This window comes from Pan paniscus, chromosome 12 (genome assembly GCF_029289425.2).
Source record: "Pan paniscus chromosome 12, NHGRI_mPanPan1-v2.0_pri, whole genome shotgun sequence".
Taxonomy (NCBI): domain Eukaryota; kingdom Metazoa; phylum Chordata; class Mammalia; order Primates; family Hominidae; genus Pan; species Pan paniscus.
Window position 1 is genome coordinate 25,881,050 of NC_073261.2, and position 17,299 is coordinate 25,898,348.

Sequence of the window (17,299 nt, forward strand, 5' to 3'; positions counted from 1 at the left end):
AAGAAATGGGGCCTCAGAGCAGTCAAGAACATGCCCCAAGTTATTCGTCAGTGAGGCGGAAATTGTGGTGTCCTTGTGTAAGTTCACAGTTTATACTTTACCATTATACTGTGCTACAAATTATCTGATATTTACTTTCAAAGCATGTGTAGGAAGTTTACTATGATGATGCAGAGACATTGTACAGAATCCAGTCCCTTGACTCTCAGGTCCCCAGAACACTCACTTCACGATTTTGTTGACCTCTTATGTCAACTTAAACCTGGCACTCTCTTGGCTGGCTTTCTCTGCTCTTTCTGGGCACTCCAAAGCTTCTGTACTTACATGCTACAATTCCAGTCACAGGAAGATGCTGAGTTCTTTAGTCCCAGATCCATATTCCTGAGAAAACCTAATTGCCTAGGCTCAGGTCATAACTTTGTGTCTGTTTCAGTTGATTATGGCTGGGCCTACTGCCCCTCTGTATGGTGGTGGGGCAGAAGTTCCCAGAGAGAGGCAGGGGTGACAGAGACTGTTGTCTCAAATGCTAGGCAGACATCTGGAGTGGTAACCACTACATCTGTTCACAGTGAGCACATCCTTGCAGGGAAACTGGGTTAATCATCTCTATTATTGAAACTCAGAGGTATAGTGTTTCTTCATAGGAATTTTCTTTCCTTATTTGAGATGGGGGTCTCACTTTGTTGCCCAGGCTGGAGTGCAGTGGTGTGTGATCTTGGCTGACTGCAGCCTCCCCTCCCGAGTTCAAGCGATTCTCCTACCTCAGCCTGCTGAGTAGCTGGGACTACAGGCATGGGCCAACATGCCTGGCTAATTTTTGTATTTTTCGTAGAGACAAGTTTTCACCATATTGGCCAGGCTGGTCTTGGACTCCTGACCTCAGGTGATCTGCCCACCCTGGCCTCCCTAAGTGCCAGGATTACAGGTGTGAGCCATCGCACCCAGCCTATTTATAGGAATTTTCTATAGGTATATAAGTAATAATTTGAAGGTCACAACTAGATGCCTTTTCGTGTAACCGTATCTTGAATGGAACAAATATTTTCTTTCTACATAATTATACATAAATAACCCAATGCTTTTTAATACCCATGAAAAACCATTAGCTCAAAGACACTTGCAAAATTGTATCAGGTTGTTTTCCTTGGTGTGTATTAAGTTTGAAGCAAAGGGGATTTTCACATACCAAGACAAAGTAGAAGTCTTCCACCAAGTTGAAATCATCACATTGCAATTTAATCATACAATACAACCAATTTTTTGATGTGTTATGCCATTCACCAAATACCAAAAATTTTTTAGGGGAAACTTTACATCCTCAATACTATACACTTCCAGCTACATCACCACCTAACAGGGACTTTAAAAAGAATACAAAGTACGGTATGCCTTCTCAGTGCCTTGTTAGTAATTCAGTTACAGTTCTGCCGAACTTTCTTTAAAGGAATACAATTCTCAATCTTACACGGTTCAGAGCACAAGCATAGCTTATTGTATACAAGAGATGTGCATCAGTTCCCACTCCTCAGGGACTGTATGAATTTGGCTTTATTTTATTTTTTTTTGACAGAGTCTCACTCTGTCACCAGGCTGGAGTGCAGTAGTGTGATCTCAGCTCACTGGACTCTGCCACCTGGGTTCAAGTGATTCTCCTGCCTCAGCCTCCCAAGTAGCTAGGACTACAGGTGCACGCCACCATGCCCAGCTGATTTTTTGTGTGTTTTTAGTAGAGACGGGGTTTCACCATGTTGGCCAGGATGGTCTTGATCTCTTGACCTCATGATCTACCCACTTTGGCCTCCCAAAGTGCTGGGATTACAGGCATGAGCCACTGTGCTGGGCCAAATTTGGTTCTTAGAAACCAAGGAGTGATGTGTGCACCAGGCCCAGGGCTGAAGAGCTGCTTCTCACTAGATGCCTCTCTTGGTCTGGCTTCTGTGTCCAGTCCTATCCAGGGTTAGCTCTGTTCCTCCTCCTTGTGGCATCTGTGTTTCTCTTTCTGCTCTGTCTCTCCCCATCTCCTAGTCCAAACATCCAAAGAAATCAATTACCTCCAGGAGATCGAGACCATCCAGGCTAACACGGTGAAACCCCGTCTCTACTAAAAATACAAAAAATTAGCCGGGCATGGTGGCGGGCGCCTGTAGTCCCAGCTACTTAGGAGACTGAGGCAGGAGAATGGCGTGAACCTGGGAGGCAGAGCTTGCAGTGAGCCGAGATCGCGCCATTGCACTCACGTCTGGGTGACAGAGCAAGACTCTGTCTCAAAAAAAAAAAAAAAAAAATTAATGACCTCTGCCCCTAACTGAACAAAGCCCTTCATCTAAGGCCACCCTTTGGTTGGCAGCCTTAGCCAGACATCTGCTTCTGGTCAAATCAATGTCTTGTCCACAGGGAGGCCCAGCGCTGTTTCTGGTTTTAGCTGGATGCAGGGTATCAGACATGGCAGGTACTACAGTCTACCTGGCGGGTATCAAAGAGTTGGTCGACATTCTCTCAACAACCTAATAGGGACCAACCATGGAAGGCCAGTAGTAAAGGAGTTTGAAGTTCCCTTTCAGAAACCAATTAACAACCCCAAAGAGACAGTGGGTAACATAAAAGAGCAGCCATAAAAATATACAGTTAAACATATTTAATAGAAATATTAAAATAATCACTACACTTCCTCTCATTGCAGAAACCATGAAAGAATATGCCTTTTGTAATCAAAGTAATTTTTTATCATGCAAAAAAGTATTTTGTTATGACATTCGTAAGTGGAGACTGTATTTCAAAACAAGTTTATACAGACTTCACAAGGTCTAAAATCAAAGTGAAATATATTTAAATATGATTAGTTACATCGTATGCAGCTGGCATACTCATATTCACAGTTTATAAAGTAAAAAAACTGAACTCTTCATGTCGGCTCTGAAATAGATGCTTTTTCATTCATACATTCGCTAGTTAGGTCTGTTCTTCTAAGGAGGAAAGACGAGATATAGGAGATATTTTTTAAAGAACAAACTCAACATATCAGCAGCAAATTTCAGTTAAACTAAATTGGAAACCAATGTTCTGTGTAACCAAAGTGCAAAGTCAGTTCCCCAGCTCAGAAAGAAAATTAAGAGTATAAACTGAAGGCTTAAGAGAACTTCAGAGAGCATACTGTGTGATTAATACATAAACATTAAAAATTATCCAATTTTTGATTTAAGAACAACACAGTTTGGATCTAGTCATTAAAACATATGCACAGGTGTCAAAGGCAACTAACACTACCACCTAAGGTTATTCGGAGGAACTGTGAAGATGTAGCACGGACCTCTAAGGTGTCTAAAATCCCTTCTGATGGAAAGCTTATGGAACACTATCTGCCAAAAACACTGAAAGCACCAGTTTTATATTTAGATCCAATGCTGAGTGATATAGTCACTGTTGGGATAGGTTTTTATTTGGGAAAATGGAGAGGATTCTCAAAACAGATTCATGGCTTGCATGCAGTGACACCCTATCAAGAGCCTGGAAAGACACCATGAAATCACCTCAACTCAAGTGGTGGGCCCACCTATTCATAGTCAGTGTTACACTAGCCAGCTCTAGGGCTCTGACAACATAATGAGTTTTGAGATAGTATACTTTAAAGAAAAAAAGAAGAGTTTATTTTAAAGCAAATAACTAAACTGTATTTTAACTTAGCATAATTCACTGCAGCATATTTACTTCATAGCCCCTTAACATGTCACTTTTACCAACAAAGCTTTTTCCTTCATATTCTAATCACAAAAGTTTCTCAACAATTTATAACAATCTGTAACTCTGACCTTGCAATAAATAGTCATAAAACGTTATTTTTATTACTATTATTATTTTTAGAGACAAGATCTCGCTCTGTTCCCCGAGCTGGAGTGCAGTGGTACAATCACAGCTCACTAGCCTCAAGCGATTCTCCAGCCTCAGCCTCCCAAAGTAGTGGGATTTCAGGCATGAATCACCACACCTGGCCTTGAAACATTATTTTTAAAGCCTAAATTCCAGTTGGTATGGTACCAAAATTTAGTTTAACTTCAAAATTCACAGTACTGCCGAGAAATGGGCGGGTCCTGAGGTTCCAGAGAAGTGGGGAGTGAATTCATTCCTGGTGGTTTTATTCTGGCAGCATGCATGGGAGATCACATGAGTTAGAGGGCTGTGGCCTGGTATCAACACTTCAAGCTGTTGTACTTTTACTTCAAGTTGAAACTTTTAAAATACATCTGTCATACAGATGTACAAATATATGTAAATGCAAACATATATACACACTTTTTGACGAAAGAATGATGGTAACACACACGAACCATTTTTGTAAACAGATTCTATTTGGTTAATAACAGTATTCCTTCCATCAACCTATCGGAAGTCCAAACCAACTACGAAGATAGGATGCTCATCCAGAAGAACGGGAAGCATTTTCTTCCTCATCTTTGGAAAGTAAAACAAAGAAAAAAAAAAGAAAAAAGAGAGTATTAAAATTTCTCAATGTAAAATCTATATTTTAGAACCACTCTACAATATAAGCAAATAATGTCTTTTTTACTGATCACATGCCTTTTTTGGTGGGGGGGTTCTTTTTTTTTTTTTTTTTTTGAGGTAGGGTCTTGCTCTGTCACCCAGGCTCAAGTGCAGCGGCGTGATGAGACTTCAATGCAGCCTTGATCTCCCAGGCTCAAGTGATTCTCCCACCTCAGCCTCCCAAGCAACTGGGACCACAAGGTGTGTACCACCATGCCTGGGTAATTTTTTGTTTTTTTGTAGAGATGCAGGTCTCACTGTTTTCCAGGCTGGTCTCAAATTCCTGGGCTCAAGTGATCCTCCCACTTCAGCCTCACAGTGTTGGGATTGCAGTCACGAGCCACTGTACCCAACCATATGTCATTCTTTAGACACATTGCTTACTAAATTTCTCTTTTTAAAGGATATACTGAATTTCCGGTTGAGCCAACTTAACAGCTAATTTTCTATTTTAGCTTTTAAACATTGATAAGCAACATGAAGCAATCTAGAACTTAACCTTTAAATGGCTTTATTAAAGCAATCCAGCTATGAAAATTATGCAGAAATGATTATCTACAAACAATCTTACCAGCACATAAGAAATTCTTCCTCTATTCTGAAATACCATCTTCTCACAATATACTTTGATGTTATGAATCAATGTCTGTTCTTGAACATTATTTATTGTCTTTCTCTATTAAACAATTCCAAAATAAAATTTCCAGCACAACTAAATATTGTTGACGATAAGAGGATTTAAAAAAAATTCTTTTAAAACAGAAGCTTATATACAACTTAGAATCTAAAACCAATAGATTTATGGTAAACCTTAAAACTGAACCAAAACAAACAAAAACCAAAGTTTTAATCATTTAAAAATCATGTTTATTGAGGTACAACTTACTTAGAGTAAAACCTGCCCTTTTCAGCATATAGCACTGAGTCTTGACAAATGCACAGTTATGTACCACCACCGACCAAGGCCTGGCACATTTTTACCTCCTCAAAGTTCTCCCTGGCTGCTTCTCCCACTCCTTGGCAACCACTAACCTGTTTTCTGTCCTTATAGTTCTGCTTTTTTCAGAGTGTCATATAAGTAGAATCACACTGTACACAGTATTTTGAGTCTGACCTCTGTCAACTGGCATAATGCATTTGAGAATTATCCATGTTGCTGAACTGGCAGTGCATTCTTTTTTATTGCTGAGCAGTATTCAATTGCATGGCTGTACCAGTTTGTTTATTCATTTGCCAGTTGAAGGATAACTGAGATCTTCCTCGTTTTTAGCAATTTTAAAGAAAGTTTCTATGAATAATTGTGTACAGGTTTTTAATTAAATGTTTTGGAGATATAATTCATATACCACATAATTCACCTTTTTAAAGTGCATAATTCACTGGTTTTTAATATATTCACAAGGTTTGTGCATAGGTTTTTGTGTGAATACTGGTTTTCATTCCTCTTGGATAAAGATTTAATTTGGTATTACCCTTCCAGACACCTTTCTGTGTTTTCATACATATATATGTATGACAGTTTGACCTTAGGCAGAGTAGCATTTTCAAAATTTTACATGGGGAAACTTTCTAGAGTTAAAGCCATTTTATTTTTCTGTTCTGTCTGGTTTTATCTGCGTGTTATTTACAATCTGCTGCGTAACAAATTACTACAAACTTAGTACCTTAACACATATTTATTTCACAGTTTCTGTGGGTCAGGAGATCAGAAATGGTTTTATTTCAAGGTCTCTCACAGGGCTGCAATCAAGATGTTGGCATGGGTGGGGTCTCATCTGAAGGCTGGACTGGAGAAGAATCTACTTCCAAACTTATGTGGTAGTTGGAAGAATTTAGTTCCTCAAGGCTGCTAAACTGATGGCCTGTGTTCCTTGCCTCTGGGATGGTAGCTTCCTTCAAAAAAGTGTGCAAGCAGAGAAGACAGAGAGAGTCCGCTAGCAAGATAGAAGCCACAATCTCTTGTAATCTATCATTCTTGCTGTATTCTACTGGTTAAAAATAACTCATCAGGTTAGCCTACTGGCCCTCAAGGGGAAGAGATTATACAAAGGCATGCATTTCTGGAGGAGGGAATGAGGGCAAAGAATTCTGAAAAGTCTGTCTTCCACAATCTGAAGAACTTCTAGAAAGTAGGAGGAAGCGATATTGCTTAGGGATGGACAACTTGGCACTGGTTATGTGTTCCAAGTGAGGTAACCTTGTTCCCAAGAATAAAGAGAACCAGACGACTGTAAACATCTCCCTAAACTGAAATGCAGACTGTTGTATGTTCACCTGAAATGAATGGTGTAAGCTGAATATAAGATTTTTGACAAAATAAAAATTTTGCTGTGTTCTCAGATCTGGCAGGCTCCTGCCCTTGTGCAAACAATGTTCCTGGCAGCTATTCATCTCCTTAGGTAAATAAGAATTGGAGAAAAGCTGTGCTTAGATAGGGTGCATTTGCTCTTGCCTTGGAAGGCTGTTTTCTGATAAGGTTCTATATCCTCTGCAAATCAAATCAGGCACTTACAGTGTGAGTATGCATTCTCTTCCTGCCAGTCTGGAGATGATCAAAAAGCCTATAACAGGCTTGGCCTATTTTCCTATTGGGTTGCTGGGCTTTTTTTCTTTATTTACTTGTAGAGAGTTTTAGACCTCTGTGTATGTATGGTGTACAAGTGACAATATTCAGATCTGTAAACTGTAACCCAGTCTGGGAGCAAAGAAGATATAGAAAAATGACTTTTACTTCCGGCTTGAGTAGTAAAATTGAGATTCAAATTTTGCATATAGAAGTACTATATGGCTAACTTCTTTGGGGAGCAAAGCTGACTTACCATAAGTCTATCTCAAATAGAAATGAAACACTCAATTTGTGAAATATGCTGAGTTTTAATGCGTGTGGGGGCAGGGTGAATTAACATTTGTGATGCAAGGAGAAGAGCAATCTATACTTACCACTGTCTATTTGACATTGTTTGGGGACTACTGCTACACTCTAAGTCATTTTACCTTATAACGCAGAGTTGTAACACGCTACTCTGAGCAGCTCATGACATCTGCTTGAAATTTAAGTTGGGCCCCTAATATGTGTTTATTTTAAAGATTTTGATGCTGCTTTTCAGAGTTGGGTAACCTACTTTACCCCCTAAGCTAATGTTTCCCAAATACACCCAAACCCACAGAAAGGAAAACCATTCCTCATTAACTCACAGCCAACATCATAAACATTTTATATCTAGAGCTGATGATACAGTCAGGTATTTACCAACACTCATGTATATATGTAGAGTTTCAAGAAATAATTGCTTATCCTTACCAGATTCAACATATTCTAATGTTTCACATATTATTTTTATTTCTTAATATTTTTTTAAAGATGGGGTTTTACTCTGTTACCCAGGCTGAAATGCAGTGGCGTGACCAGGATTTTGACCAGAAGTTTGACTGCAGCCGCGAACTCCTTATAACAAACAATCCTGCTGCCTTAGCCTCCCGAGTAGCTAGGACTATGGGCACATGCCACCAGATCTGGCATATTTTAAAATTTTTGTAGACATAGGGTCTCGCCATGTTGCCCAGGCTGATTCTGAACTCCTGTTCTCAAGCAATCCTCCTGCCTGGTCTTCCCAAACTGTTGGGCTTACAGGTGTGAGTCACTGAGCCCAGCTTGTATTCTTTTGATTTAAAAAAAAATATTCTGAATGTGATCCACCAAATTAATTTCACCATCCACTAATAGGTAGCAATCTGAATGAAAAATACTGTTATAAACTTTAGACAAAACCAGAGATTATAAACATTTGCTTCCAAGGAGATGAGAGAGGCAAAAGGTACTTGTTTGCTCTGATGGGCCCTGTTTCCTTCAGTGCCAGGAAGAGTGGCTCTCAGACCTTTCTTCTGGCATCCCTCATGTATGCAGTGTTGGTTATTATTTTCAAGGCCTTGGTAACAAAATGCCCCTAGTGTGACCAGTTAGACTGACAGTCCATATCTGTAATATGGTGGTAAGTTTCCTTTGCATGTCTTTCTTTCTGGCATCTTAGACCTTTTACCTAGGAAATTTTCTTTTTGCTTGAAGTACATCATTAAGAATTTTCAGTGAGGGCAGATTCTTAAAGTTTTTGTTTTCCAGAAGAGATCTTGGAAAATATAAAAGGTTGGCAGTTATTTCTTTTAGTACATGAGATAGTATTACACCAATGCTGTTGAGAAGTCTATTGTGAGGCAATGTGTCTTCTTTCTCTGCCTGCTTTTGAGATTTCTCTCTGTCTTTTTTAGGGGCAGTTTTACTCTTATGTGACTAGAAGTAGATTTCTTCTTTTTTTTTTAATACTGCTTGAGATTTTATTGGGTTTTTGAATCTGTGGATAGATATCCTTCAACAGTTCTGAAAGATTTCCAGCCATTCTCTTCATATATTATCTGTGCTGTATTCTTGTCTCTCCTTTTAGAGCTTCGATTAGTAAAAACATGTTTGATGTCTTTTCCCACTATTGTTTTTTGTTTCTCCCATGCTGAATTCTGTGTAATTTCTTTTGAACCATCTTGTAGTTTACATTCTTTTTTTTTTTTTTTTTTTTTTTTTTTTTTTTTTTTTTGAGATAGGAGTTTTGCTTTTGTTGCTCGGGCTGGAGTGCAATGGCACCATCTCGGCTCACTGCAACCTCTGCCTCCTGGGTTCAAGCAGTTCTCCTACCTCAGCCTCCCAAGTAGCTGGGATTACAGGCATGCGCCACCACGCCTGGCTAATTTTTGTATTCTGAGTAGAGACGGGGTTTCACCATGTTGGCCAGGCTGGTCTCGAACTCCTGACCTCAGGTGATCTACCCTCCTCGGCCTGCCAAAGTGCTGGATTACAGGTGTGAGCCACCGCACCAGGCCTTACATTGTCTCTCTTAAAGAGAGAATGTAAGGTATCTAAATCTGCTGCTAAACCATCATTGTTTTTAATTGTAATAAGTTCTCTTTTATGTACTCACATTGATAAGAGACAAGTAGGAAATAATCTTTAAAGGGCAAACTAATGTAAATGTGTTTTCCTGTCTGTTTACAGGACTTAGCAATGCACATCTTAGAGTTCTGGGTTTCTAATGTGTATCTCCTCTATGAAATTCTTTAAAAATATCTGTTATTGGTATCCCTTAGGTTAGTCTCTTTTAGAACTTCTAAATCAATGGACCCTTAACTTATAGGAGCCACCTGGACGTTAGCAACATCTACATTAAACATGCTGAGCTTTTAAAAGAGGCCTGTTAGACATGCTGAGTATTTTGAGATAGTATCATTGTTATATTGAAAACTATTGAAAACTTTAATTTTAAAATGCAAACGTTCTTAAAGTCCTGGTTAATTTTATAACTATAAAATTAGTTATAATTTTGAGATTTCTGTCTTGTTTTTTATAGGGGCAGTTTTACTCTTAGGTGACTAGAAGTAGATTTCTTCTTTTTTATAACTATAAAATTAGGCTTACTTTTGTTAGAATAAATTAAAGACAGTGAATTTGTAATTTGAATAAGTACTAAAAATATACATGATGTATTCTTATTTGGGCCCTTGTGACAAAAAATACTATTGTGGCTATAGAAACCTATCCTATAGTTTGAAGAACTGAGATTACTGTCAGTATTGAGAACATTCCTCCTTCATCATTAGAAAGATTATTAAAAACCAGGTTCAAAGAAACTATCAATACTACTTATGAAGTATGTCTATAAAAAAAATTAAGCCTGAATCTTATCAGGCCTCTAGACCAGGGGTTCTCAAGGTATGGGCCCCAGACCAGAAGTATCAGCAACAAATTGCTAAAAATGCAGAATCTTGGGTCAGAAATTGGGGACCAGCAATTGGAATTTTAGTAAGTATACCAGATGATTCAGATGCCTGCTCAATTTTGAGGATGACTGTTATCAGTTTAGTTATTAGGATTTACAGGGGATGGGGAACATGTTAAAGAGCACCAACTAGATAAGGTCAATCAGTCAAAAGTAAGATGTCTGGACATTCTGGGCCTCCTGATGTCTTAGAAAGCACACAATACCATCTATGATGTATTTTTGTCCACCATCCCACCCAATTGCACCTGGATCTTCCTATTTATAGGCAATTGGAACAAGCTCAGTGTTACCCTGTAATGATTAAAACCCAAATATAGGACTGCTATAGCATAAACGACCACTTTCTTCAATTAATAAGTGGCACATTAAAAATATACTTATATATATAATTGTTATAGATAAAAAAACAACAAAATGGCCGGGCGTGGTGGCTCACACCTGTAATCCCAGCACTTTGGGAGGCCAAGGCAGGCAGATCACAAGGTCAGGAGATTGAGACCATCCTGGCCAACATGGTGAAACCTCGTCTCTACTAAAAATAGAAAAATTAGCTGGCGTGCATCTGTAGTCCCAGCTACTTGGGAGGCTGACACAGGAGAATCGCTTGAATCCGGGAGGCGGAGGTTGCAGTGAGCCATGATCGGACCACTGCACTCCAGCCAAGGTGACAGAGCAACACTACGTCTCAAACAAACAAAAACATAACAACGAAATAAAGCTTAAGGAACATCAACCAAATGCAATATATGAGCCCTATTTAGGATACTATAAAAAGACATTCACAATAACACAGGCAAAATGAACATAAACTAGGTATAGGTGACAGAGAAATCCAATAAACATTGAATTATTCACTGAGGAAAGAAATGATGTGTGGGATTTAAGTCTCTAACTCTCCCCTATTTACGCCAAAAGATTGTCCATGAGTTGAAAACTGTTAGAGATGGGTGACAACTCAAGAGAGATTATAGTGTCTTCCTTGTGCTTGTAAATGTCAAAAATAAAAGTAATTTAAAACTAAAACAAAAATGAAACCATAATTCTTAAGATGCAGCTTGAATTCAGTTAACTATAGCAGTTGTATATGAAGCATTTCAAAGAAGTTAATGACATCACAGTATTAAATCCATCTGACATGGAAACCAACTCTAACTACATCATTTTTTTTTTTTTTTTTTGAGATGGAGTCTCGCTCTGCCGTCAGGCTGGAGTACAGTGGCGTGACAGATCACTGCAACCTCCGCCTCGTGAGTTCAAGCGACTCTCCTGCCTCAGCCTCCTGAGTAGCTGGGACTACAGGCGCATGCCACCACGTCCAGCTAATTTTTGTATTTTTAGTAGAGATGAGATATCACCATGTTGGCCAGGATGGTCTCAGTATCTTGATCTTGTGATCCGCCTGCCTCGGCCTCCCAAAGTGGTGGGATTATAGGCATGAACCACCGGCGCCTGGCCTGTGGCACAGTTTTAAAACTGCATTTGCCTAGAAAGTGGACTGCTGTATATAGACCAGGTGTTGGGCTATATGACTCCATTGTCTTAGGCTATTTGGGGTTGGAGGAAGGAAGAGGGGTGAAGTAGAAAAGGAACAAGCTAATAAATGTTTTTTAAAAAGTAGAATTTAAAACAAAACCACGTTCAGCTGAACACCAGAACTCAACACCAGGATAAAAATCCAATTTTCAAAGAGCTAGAAGATCAAGCTAAGCACTTATTGTATTTTGCTGAACATTAAAATTATATAAATGTACTACAGTTGCCTCAAGATGTTAAAAAGTCAGCTTTTCAAATCTAGTCATGGCCTACTCATATGACAGACCCAATTCAAATGAGCAAAATTGAAAAGTTACACATACAGACAACTTCTCAACCACCAGGCTGTTTAGTTTAAGTTAGAAGTCAGAAGTTCTGAGACTCTCCTTTTACCCACCTTGAGCAACCGCAGCAAGTTTTCCCTTTTCTTCAGGGCTGAGCTGCAACATTGTATTTATAACAGGAAGAAGTCTCTCTCTTTCACTACCTGGCTTCAAGAAAATGAACTGCAGCAAGACGTTCTTCAAGTGTTCCACGTTAGCTGCAGACTCGTCTTGCTCTTGATTCCTTTCCAATCTTCTTATTTCACTTTTGAGAAGCTGGTGTTAGAGAAATGAGTTAAAAATGGGCTTTAGGGGCTTCTGATTAAATATGGCAGACTGAACTCATGTATTTTTCTTCTCTTCCCCCCAAATTTCCCCCTTCCCTCCATATGGCAATAAAGGAAGGAATTCAGTTAACTACAGCAGCTGCATGTGAAGCATTTCAAAGGAGTTTATGACATCACCATATAAAATCCATTTGACATGAAAACCGGAACTCCAACTATGAGATAATTTCAAAGCTGCATTTGCCTAGAAAGTGGATTGCTGCATATGAACCAAGTGTTGGGCTATATGACTCCATTGTCCTAAGCTATTTGGGGTTGGAAGGAAGACGGGTGAAGTAGAAAAGCAACAAGCTAATACAAGAGGAGAAAAAGTAGATGAGACACATCAAGAAATTCTCACGAGAAACAGATGAAGAGGTGGAAATGAGTCAGTCCAGCAGCTTACCAAGTATCACTGACAAGAGGAGAGGATGCATCCTGTGTAAATACTGGAGTTCTTGTCTCAGAAGCACAGGGTATCATGGAAATGGAGGTGAAAGCTGGGGAACTGATGGAACATCTCCATGAGGAGCAACTAACTGGAGCCATGGGTTGGTACCAAGATGTTCCCTCTGCCTTCTACTTTCGATAGAAACTAAGCCAGTTTGGCATGGGGCTCTGAAAATGGGCTGAGGGGAACATCGGTAGCCTCCACTAACCCTCTGCCCCTACGCTGTTCCTAAAGTCCCAGGCAGTTAAGACGTCCACAGTGAACGGCACTTAATCAAAAGTTCAGACACAGTGAAAATTCAGGAATATAAGACAATGTAAAACACTATCAGAGAAATGAGGCAAAGAACGATATAAAAAAGGTAATATCATGTTCAAGTCTTTGAGGAAGATTTCCAGGTTGAAACCAAGCCATAGCTTTTAGTATATTTTCATTTTAGGTTAGGCAAGAAAGTTAGCGAACTTTGTCCTCAAACCTAGGACCATTTAAAAAAGTGACAATAAAGAAGACGAAGAAATCATGAAGAGAGTATAAATTTATGAAAATATAACATTTGGCCAGGCGTGGTGGCTCATGCCTGTAATCCCAACACTTTGGGAGGCTGAGGCAGGCAGATCACGAGGTCAGGAGATTCAGACCGTCCTGGCCAACATGGTGAAACCGTGTCTCTAGTAAAATAAAAAAAATTAGCCGGGCATGGTGGTGCGTGCCTGCAGTCCCAGCTACGCGGGAGGCTGAGGCAGGGGAATCACTTGAACCTGGGAGGCGGAGATTGCAGTGAGCTGAGATTGCACCACTGCACTCCAAACCTGGTGACAGAGCGAGACTGTCTCAAAAAAAAAAAAGAAAATATAACATTTAAATAAGTCATTTAGGTTTACTGGGCTAGTGATTTGTTAGCTATGATAATGTTTTTATTAGTGGGAAAATGTTATTTTATAGAGATGCACACTGAAGTATTTAATGGTGGAATGTCATGATATATACAATTTACTGAAAATAACTGAATTCGGCTTTAAAATAATCTGACAAGGATAGCTAGTGGCCTTGCACAGTGGCAGGACAGATCTATTAGGAGCAGCAAAGTACAGGGGAAAAGCATGTACTTTTCAGACAGCTATGAGTTTGAATTTTGTTCCACCATTTACCAGCTTCAATTTTTCTCTCAACCAGTGATGAGATTAAATAATGTATGTAGAGCCCAGGGCCTGGGTCATAAGAACTCCGCAATAAGCAGTATGACTATATTCTGAGGGGTGATTTATCAGTGAGCCAGGGTGGAAATACCTCATTTGAGTAATCCTCAACTGTTCTGCAACATTCCTAGATGTTTCTGGTGTCTACTTTAAACAGGAAAAACTTCCCATGCCACTTTGCCATCTCCACCTGAAAACTGTTTAGTAGTTCAGTACTATAAATATCAGTTGAATAATTTAAATTCACTGGTTATCTTTAGAATTCAAAGACTCACACCCATTTTTTATTTAAGCATATGTGAACAATGATTTGTGAACATCTCTCTAGTTTCTAAATCTATTAGGGTTTCTTAGGAAAAGTAGGAATTAAGAAATAATCTTTATGTAATAGGTGTAAAAGAAGTATTTTGGCTGGATGCGGTGGCTCACACCTGTAATACCCGCACTTTGGGAGGCCAAGGCAGGTGGATCACGAGGTCAGGAGATCGAGACCATCCTGGCTAACATGGTAAACCCTGTCTCTACTAAAAATACAAAGAAATTAGCCAGGCATGTTGGCGGGCACCTGTAGTACCAGCTACTCGGGAGGCTGAGGCAGGAGAATGGCGTGAACCTGGGAGGTGGAGCTTGCAGTGAGCCGAGATCGTGCCACTGCACTCCAGCCTGGGTGACAGAGCAAGACTGTCTCAAAAAAAAAAAAAAAGGCAATATTTCTCACCATCAGGAATCTAATATAAAGATCAAGACGTTATAGATGCATCTGCAATGTGAATTTTTAAACTTGGGTGCATGTGTATGGAGGGTCCAGAAAACCAAACTGGCGGTTTTCACGGTGGCCAGGTTTTCTGATCTCACCTTAATTTGCTCCATAAGGACTGTATTGGTTGCCTCTGTTTCCCAAAGCAGGCCGATTAAGCGATGTGTACTTTTTGTGATGGAACTGAGCTTCTGAACCAATTCTTCTTTGGTAAATTCAGCATGCCATAATGGAGGCTCTGCAAGATGTTGTTCCAAGAATTAATTTTCAAAATCATACATTACAGATGAAGATTCTAAATAAGAAAAATCTAAATATAAATATCTTACTATGTGATATTTTATAGGTCTGCTTTCTTTGCCATTCATCTATTCAGCATACCTCAATCAACAGATTATATATTGTAGGTGACACAAATAAAACAGTATCTCTGTTGTAAAGCATGTCATCTAACTGAATAAAGCCCTATGAGTCCCAGTTCTGAAATTTGTCAGAATTGTGTTTATAGACAGTTTTATTACACATCTTCTTCCCATCTATTAATATTCCAAGATTTTATGTCATTTCACGTATAAGGAAAGCATTAACATTTACTGGTCATGTATCATGTTCCCTCATAAGAATCTTCTATCAGGCGGGGTAGGTATCATTATTCAAACTTTACAGATGATGAAACAGGCTCACAGTTGACAGGTAATTTTTTCAGAAATCACAAAGTCAAATTGGCTTCTGGAGTCTGCTGCTCTATCATGATGCCTCCATGTCACCATTATTAACTTTGCCTGAAGGAACCATGACTTGCAGTTTCTACCCCACGTGGCCAGTGACCATGAATACAAATGACCCTTACTCCAGGTGATTCTGAAGTTTCAGGAAGATGACAGATTCCCCCTAAATTTTGAACAGTAATATTAATTACAAGTAATAAAATATACCAAAACATCACTACAAAAATTTAGCATTACTTCATCAAGAGGAATAAACTGAAACTGTCAGTTTCTTGGAAGGGTGAGAGGATAGTTTATCCTGCTGTCTAATACCCACCACCTATTTGTGACTATAAACTTCCCACCACTTATTTATGGTTCAAGCCTAGGGCAAGAGCTAGCATTTTATTTTTAAAAAGATTTGTTTAATAATTTTTCCATTTGGACAGTGTGATGGTTAATACTGGGTGTCAACTTGATTGGATTAAAGGATGCAAAGTATTAATCCTGAGTGTTGTCTGTGAGGGTGTTGCCAAAGGAGATTAACATTTGAGTCAGTGGGCTGGGGAAGGCAGACCCACCCTTAATCTGGTAGGTGCCATCTAATCAGCTGCCAGCGAATATAAAGCAGGCAGAAAAACCTGAAAAGGCGAGACTGGCCTAGCCTCCCAACCTACATCTTTCTCCTGTGCTGGATGCTTCCTGCCCTTGAACATCAGACTCCTAGTTCTTCAGTTTTGGAACTTGGACTGGCTCTCGTTGCTCCTCAGTCTGCAGATGGCCTAGTGATCGTGTAAGGTAATACTTAATAAGCATCCATCCATCCATCCCATCCATCCATCCAACCATCCAATTAGCCCTGTCCCTCTAGAGAACCCTAATACAAACAGGTAGTGGAATATTGAAAGAAATTTTATTGGAGCAGCCCAAAAAAGCATATGTACCTTAGAGTAATAGTAATTAAATAAGACTGTGAAATTAAAGAAGAAGAACATATTTAGACAGAGTAACAGACCAAGTTTAGTTTCGGGAGAATTAAGCAGCTGCTCTAAAGACTGTGTGTATGTGCTGGCGGAAGACACAGACTCCGTATCAGTTGTCTCCGTGCCTTCTCCCTCTTCCCGGGTTACAGTGTGCATGTCTAGAAGCGGGAGGTCTGTGTTCTCCTTTCTCGAAGGTTCTTCAAAGATTGTTGAGAGGAAACTGGGCCTATTAGATTTTTTTTAAAGGTTAAGTGTGAGATTGTTCAAAATCTATTGATTCGGCCTTACAGAGATACACAATAAAATGAAAATATCAAATGATAAGAGTAGAGGAATTAAGTAACTATAAGATAAGTGAAAGGTGTATGAAGAATTGCTAAAACATTTCTTAAAATTTAGTCATCAAGGCCGGGCATGGTGGCTCAAATCTGTAATCCTAGCAGTTTGGGAGGCTAAGGTGGGTGGATCACGAGGTCAGCAAGTTCAAGACCAGCCTGGCCAAGATGGTGAAACCCTATCTCTACTAAAAATACAAAAATTAGCCAGGCACAGTGGCAGGTGCCTGTAATCCCAGCTGCTGGGGAGGCTGAGGCAGAGAATTGCTGGAAACCAGGAGGCGGAGGTTGCAGTGAGCCAAGATCACGCCACCGCACTCCAGCCTGGCG

General features: G+C 39.6%; 1 protein-coding gene across 5 annotated transcripts in view; it reads right to left on the reverse strand.

Annotated features, from left to right (window-relative positions):
- Positions 1-2,620: 2,620 nt before the first annotated feature.
- The window catches only part of LOC129397124 (ranBP2-like and GRIP domain-containing protein 4), an 80,882-nt gene continuing 66,203 nt past the window's right edge, over positions 2,621-17,299 (reverse strand). For all 5 annotated transcript variants that reach the window (XM_055107521.2, XM_063594707.1, XM_055107524.2 and 2 more), the window contains 3 exons: positions 15,043-15,182; positions 12,289-12,490; positions 2,621-4,446 (listed from right to left, as the gene is read on the reverse strand). In XM_055107521.2, coding sequence (XP_054963496.1) covers positions 4,412-4,446; positions 12,289-12,490; positions 15,043-15,182 — 377 coding nt within the window. In that variant the 3' untranslated portion in view covers positions 2,621-4,411. The remainder of the gene's footprint in view (positions 4,447-12,288; positions 12,491-15,042; positions 15,183-17,299) is intronic.